At 33.1% G+C, this 7,066-nt stretch overlaps 1 protein-coding gene across 1 annotated transcript; it reads right to left on the bottom strand.

Annotated features, from left to right (window-relative positions):
* Nucleotides 1–4,261: 4,261 nt before the first annotated feature.
* LOC121025878 (olfactory receptor 6C2-like) lies at nucleotides 4,262–5,200 on the bottom strand. Its single transcript, XM_040468634.1, has one exon. The coding sequence runs from the start codon at nucleotides 5,198–5,200 to the stop codon at nucleotides 4,262–4,264; it is 939 nt and encodes a 312-aa protein (XP_040324568.1).
* Between the last annotated feature and the right edge of the window lie 1,866 nt (nucleotides 5,201–7,066).

Genomic DNA, 7,066 nt, shown 5'->3' on the forward strand with positions numbered 1-7,066 from the left:
ATAATATATATTAAGTGAATATGTGTATATAATAATTGTATAGATGAACACTTAGCTTGCTTCCATGTCTTGGTTGTTGTAAATAATGCTGCAGTAAACATAGGGGTGCAGCATTTGTTTCTTTAAATTGGTGTTTTTGTTTTCTTCAGATAAATAACCAGAAGGAAAATTGCTGAATCTGTGGTAGTTGTATTTTTAATATTTTGAGGAACCTGCATACTGTTTTCCAAAGCAGCCGGACCAATTTACATTTCCACCAACAGTGTACAAGAATTCCCTTTTCTCTACATTCTCACAAATAGTTGTTACTTTTTGTCTTTTTGATAATGATAGGCAACCTGAGTGGTATGAGGTAATAATCTCATGTGGTTTTGGTTTGCATTTCCCTGATAATTGGTGAAGTTGAGCATGTGTCTTTGGCCATCTGTATGTCTTTGGAAAAATGTCTATTCAAGTTCTCTGTCCATTTTTTGACAGGGTTATTTTTTTTGATATTAAGTTGTGTAAGTTTTTTATATATTTTAGATATTACCCCCTTATCAGATGTATGGTTTGCAAATATTTTCTCCCATTCAGTAGGTTGCCTTTTTGTTTTGTTGATGGTTTCCGTCACCATGCAGAAGCTTTTTAGTTTGATGTAATCCCATTTGTTTATTACAGTTTTTGTTGCTATTGCCTGAGAAGACTGGTCTCCCCCCCAGAAATGTTGCTGAGACCAATATCAGGAGTTTTCCTCTAGGAGTTGCATGATTTTACGTCTTACATTTAAGTCTTAAATCCATTTTGCATTTAGTTTTGGAATTGGTGTAAGATAGTGGTCAAGTTTCTTTTTTCTTTTTCTTTTTTTTTTGGCACATGCTCTCTAGTTTTCCCAACACCATTTAATGAACACTATCTTTTCCCTAGTATATTTTTGCCTCTTTGTCATAGATTGATTAGCCATGTGTGTGGGTTTATTTCTGGGCTTTCTATTGTATTCCATTGATCTTTGTGTCTGTTTTCATGCCAGTACCACCTTATTTTGATTATTAGAACTTTGTAATATAGTTTGAAATCAGGGCGTTTGATACCTCCAGCTTTGGTCGTTCTTTCTTCCTTTTTTTTTGTCAAGATTGCTTTGGCTACTTGGGGGCTTTTGTGGTTCCATACAAATTTTAGGATTCTTGGTTCTAGTTCTGAAAAATGCCATTGGTATTTTAATGGGGATTACATCTAATCTGTAGATTGCTTTGAGTAGTATGGACATTTTAACAATATTTTTCCAAGCTATGAGCATGATATAGTTTTCCATTTATTTGTGTCGTCTTCACTTTCTTCCATCAGTGTTTTATAGTTTTCAGAGTACAGATCTTTCACCTCCTTGCTTAAATTTATTCCTACATGTATTATTTTGAGTATTGAAAACTTTTCTGTTTAGTTGATGAATATGACAGGATGTCCACTCACTCTATTGCTATTTATCATTGTATTAGGGAGTCTAGACAGGCAATAAAGAAAAGAAAAATAAATATAGTAACTTGTCATTATTTGCATATGATTTGATTATGTGTTGACATATTTAAAAGACCTTACAGGTAAATTTGTGAAGGTTGCTAGACAAAAATCAATATTCAAAAACAATAGTTATCTCTAATACTAGCAACAATTAGAAAATAAAAATTTTAAAAATTCATGTAAAATAACCACATATTATCAAACACTGAGGAATGAATCTATCAAAATACCAGTAATATTTCCTTTTTAAAAAATTTAGCTTTTGGTTATTTTTTTAAAGTAAATTTATTTTTGAGAGAGGGAGAAAACATGAGTGGGGAAGGGCAGGGAGAGAGGAGAGACAGAGAATCCCAAGAGGCACCACACTGTTAGTGTGAGCCCCATGTGGGGCTTGACCCCAGGAACTGTTGAATCATGACCTGAGCTGAAGTCAGATGCTCAACTGACTGAGCCATCCAAGCACCCCAGAAATGCCAATAATATTTCTGTCAATGATGTGTAAAACCTCTATACACTTAAAACCGAAGTATTTTTGAAAGTAATTAAATATACAATTGGGACTGGCCTATACCATATTTTAATGGATTAGAATTCTCAATGTTATAAAGATATTAATTTCCCCCAAATTGACCTACCGGTTCAAAGCAATCTTAAAATCACTGAAGAGAATTTTTTAATTGTGGAAATTGCCAAGGTTTGTAAAGTTTTATGAGAAACAAAGGGTTGATAAGAGCAAGGTAAACTTGAGGAAGTAGAAGATAGTTTGAATTACACTACTCACTATGAAAACTTATTATAAAGCTATACACAGATTATTATATTATTGATTCAGAGATAAGCATATCAATGGAGTTAAAAATGATGAAACCTGAAAAAGATTCACTCACATAACGATTGATTATGACAAAATTGTCACTGAATGCAAGGAGAAAAGGGCAATTTTTTCAAGAAATAATCGTTATTTAATATTCTTATGGAAAAAAAAGAATAGTTTCCTATCTCAAACCATTGTAAAAAACAATTTCAGATAGGCCATTAACCTTAATTTGTAAAAACTGTGAGTGAAATTTATGGAACATAGTTACCTATTTTCTTGAAAATACCTTTTTGCTGAAAGTGTTTCTCTGGTGAGGCTTCCTTGAATCAAAAACAGAATTTTGGGTCTAATTAACAGAATTTAAATTCTGAGTCCACTACTAACCAGCACTGCTTAAATATCTGAAGCATTCCAGTTGAAATGTGATGTGAGCCACATATTGAATTCAGAATTTTCTAGTAGCCATATTATAAATAAATTAATGGTATATTTTTATGTAATCAAGTATATCAAAATATTGTTTCAATGTGTCATCAATACAAATTTATTTTTGATCTGTATCACAATCACGTTCCTTGAAATGTCATTATAATTTTGTTTTATACTTGCTTGTTTCTCAAGGTGTAAATGAAGGAGTTCAGGAAGTAGTTCCGAATACAGGAAGCAATGAGAACTATCACGCCCTGATTAATGGCCACTGTTTCCGTGCTTATTGTTTAATATAGATGAAGGTACTGGTTTCATAGGTTTCCTTTGAGTTGTAGTCATTTCTGTGCCTAGTTTAGATACATTTCATGTTATTTACCTGTTATCACAATCTTCCTAATCATTTTAGTATCTCAAGATCCAGTGTATATATTTATAGATAAAGGTATAGAAACAAATACAGAGGCAGATATATAACCATTTTCCCTACAAATTTACTTGTCTTTTAAGAACTGTTAGCACTTTTAGTTCAAATTAACCTGTTAGTCTGTGATTGCTTTCAGGATTAAAAATTGTAGGAGCCTACATGTTATAATTCAGCTTCTACATTAAGATACAAACATTTGTCATAGCTTCCTTTTTTTTTCCGCCTAAAGATATTTTTGTTGTTGTTTGTAATTGTGACAGGTGAAATAAAATGGAGTAATTTATGTTAAGGCATTTTAAAATGAATCTGAAAGGCCATTAAGCAGGTGGGCTATGTGCATATCCTCACCAGGTAGAACCAGGAACTTCTGAACAGGGCCAAACCCTAAATACTTCAAGGACTCTGCAAGAACATTTATAACTTGCTATAGTAATGGATTTTTACTTAGTGATGGCCTTAGCAATCAGTTATGTTTAGCCAAGATTAGTTTTCTGCTGCCAACACCAATCAAAATTTTTTGAAGACAATTTTTACAAGCCTTCCCTTTTTGGTTTTAAAACCCCCTGACTTTTGCTGCCTAGTGGGATATTACTTGGGTTGCTGCCCAAATCTGTGTACTTGAATTGCAAATTTTTGATCCCAAATACACCCTTTGGCTTGACTATTGCCTCCTGTCAATTTTAGGTTGACAGTGATGTGAATAGTTTATTTAATGCACTGGTCACATATCCCTTCTAAAATGTAAGGCATTAGGGGCAAGAAATTTTCAGGTTTTCTATTCTATCTCCAGGGCTGAAATGGTGTCTGGCATCAAAAATACTCTTGAAAGCTAGAACTGGAAAAGGCAATAAGCACAAGTACTCTATCCAAAATATGCAATGGACTTGTTGGTTCTGCTTATTTTGTCTTATTTTGTTTGCAGTTTTGTAAAGTCTTGTTAAGATGTGAGGTCTGTCTTTTGTTTCTTAGAAATGTATTATAGTTTCTTTTTAAAAGAGCTTCCTAAAATAGTTTCCTTGCCAAGAGAGGTATGACTTAAAACTCTAAAGGAGTATACTTTTTATGAAAACATGATTTCTCTACATTAGCAAATTCCATTACTTCTTTGAGAGTAATGCAATTCTCTTGATTGAGTCTTTGAGAGCTTGTTTTACTTGCTTGTTTCTCAAGGTGTAAATGAAGGGGTTCAGCATAGGAGCAATGGATGTAATGAGGACTACCACACCCTTGTTACTAGCCACTAATTCCTTTGCTGAAGGCTTAACATAGATGAAAATGCAACTTCCATAGGTGATGGAGACCACAATCATGTGGGAAGAACATGTAGAAAATGCCTTTTTTCTTTGGTGGGCAGAAGAGAATTGTAGAATGGCCTTGATGATGTATATGTAAGATAGAACTACACATATAAGGGTCATAATAAAGGTCAACACAGCACAGACTATGACCATCTGCTCTATGAGCCATGTTTCTGAGCATGATATCTTTAGGAGGGGGGATACATCACAGAAAAAATGGTCAATAACATTAGAGTCACAGAATTCCAGCTTTAAGCCCAGGCTGAGCGGTGGGATTATGACCAAGAAGCCAGTTGTCCAGCACCAAACGATGAGTCTTCTACAGACACTGTTGTTCATGATGGTCACATAATGCAGGGGTTTGCAGATGGCCACATACCGATCATAGGACATGGTGGCAAGGAGAAAAAATTCTGTTACACCAAAAAGATCAGTAAAAAACATTTGAGTGACACAGTTGTCATATGTGATTGTCTTGTCTCCTGTTGATAAGTTGTACAAATATCTGGGAATACAAGCAGAGGTAAATGAGATTTCTAAGAAGGAGAAATTTTGTAGGAAAAAGTACATAGCATTTTTAAGGTGAGAATCTATGAAAGTAAGGGAGATGATTATCAGGTTCCCAGTTATACTCAACATGTAGGTGAGAAATAGAAAGATGAAAATCATAATCTTCAGTTGTGGATCATCAGTTAGTCCCAGTAGGATAAAAGTTGTTACTGTGTGGTTTCTCATCATTGACTTCTGACTTCAATCTGCATTTAGAATTCAGATATATTCGATATGCACAGAGTGGTAATTAATGGAAGAAAAAACTATGCAAACAAGCACATGCACTTAAAAAAAGTTTTATATACAAATATTATCAATACATTGGTATCCTAAGTTCCACAATTGTGTATTTTTGGTAATTTCATGGGAGATTTAAAAAAATCAGAAAAGTCGATATTACACTCCAAAATATTGTGGGTGCTTCCTTATCATTACATTTTATTCACAATTTATATCTTATTTTAGTTAGACCTAGGATTTGATTTTCCCTACAGGTAGATTTGACTGCTAATGCTTTGTGAGATCAATTTGTCCCTGTTCACAGACTGATTCCTAAAGCTAAATCTTAAACTTTCATTACCACCATCATGCATTTCTTCCAAGTTTGATCCTTGTGATAAAGAACAAATATATCACAAATAGTTTGGGACTCACTCTGTATAGGTTCTCCACATCCACTACCAGATATGTTGAGCTCCAGTATTACAATTTAAAAAATACGTGTTTTCTTTAAATAAGTTCTTCCTTACTGATTTTCCTGACTCTCATGATTTTCTGTGTAAAATCACACTCATTTTCCACTGTGGTACAGAATACAGGAAGTGTTTTGATGACAAATATATTGTATAGAATGATAATATGTAGGTGTTGGTTGTAAAATATATAGGCATGTAAAAATCCTTACAATTTTTCTCAGTTTTCAAACTGTTTAATTAAGGTTGGAGTACATTCCGAAAAACTGTTTCTAATATTACTAACTACAAAAAAATTGAGATTGAACTATTAAACATATTCTTCAAGCATGGCTTGCTTTCACTGTGACTCAGTTTTATCATCTAGAGAATGGAAATATTTTCCTTCATGTATACATACTAAGTTAAATGTTAGTATACAAGGTACTTAAAAAGTACATGGCTAATAATGAGTAATAAATGTATTTTAACTATTTTAATGACCTTGTCCAGAATGATTTTCCAGTCATCAATATACTGTAGTCCTGTTTTGTCCTCATGAATCTAATGAAATAATTTATGCCAAAAACCATCATATTTTTTTTGTTTTTAAAGTTTAGCAAATTTCTAAGTAGAATGTGTACTTTCAACCACACAATATTCACAGCATTCTCTCATAACTTAATATCACCTACATGTTTACCTGTCATCTTTTTGCTTTCTAATTTCTATTTCTTTTTTCACTGGTCTTATGTTGAAATAGTTCTTAATACTTCTTAACACACATACTCTGAGTATTTTCTTGAACTCCTTATCTCTAAAAATGATTGCTCTTTAGTCACATAACCAAATGCACTCCAGACATAAAAAGTCTAAAATGAAACTCTCACATTCTCATCCTATTTCTCCCCGTGTTTTTTTTTTTATAATATAACTTGTATATTACATTTATTGAGCCTTTACTATATGCTATATACTGAAACACTTTACATGGATTATCTATCTGGAGTTATCTTCCCTCCAGTGATCTGTATTTCCCCATTCCATCTCAGTCTCCAGTTTTTCTGGGAATGCACATATTTAGCCATTGGTTTTTAATTTTGAGTTCCCAGAATTTGTGCTTGGGAGATGTATCACTTCCATCATGGCATTCAAATTATGCAACTCTTAGGTGACCTCTTATTTATTGTTGCTTAAACTAATGCTATCAATGACTATACACTATCCAAGATTAAATACGCTAAAAATGATGTTCAAAACCCATATTAGAACTTCCACTGCTGAATTTTATACAGTCAGGAAATTCATTTACCAGAGGTGAATGTGACCCAAGTCTCAAAAAAAATTGAACTGAAATGACAGAATTTATAATACTTACACT

The sequence above is a fragment of the Herpailurus yagouaroundi genome, unplaced genomic scaffold, assembly GCF_014898765.1.
Source record: "Herpailurus yagouaroundi ecotype Mexico unplaced genomic scaffold, PumYag 67762, whole genome shotgun sequence".
NCBI lineage: Eukaryota > Metazoa > Chordata > Mammalia > Carnivora > Felidae > Herpailurus > Herpailurus yagouaroundi.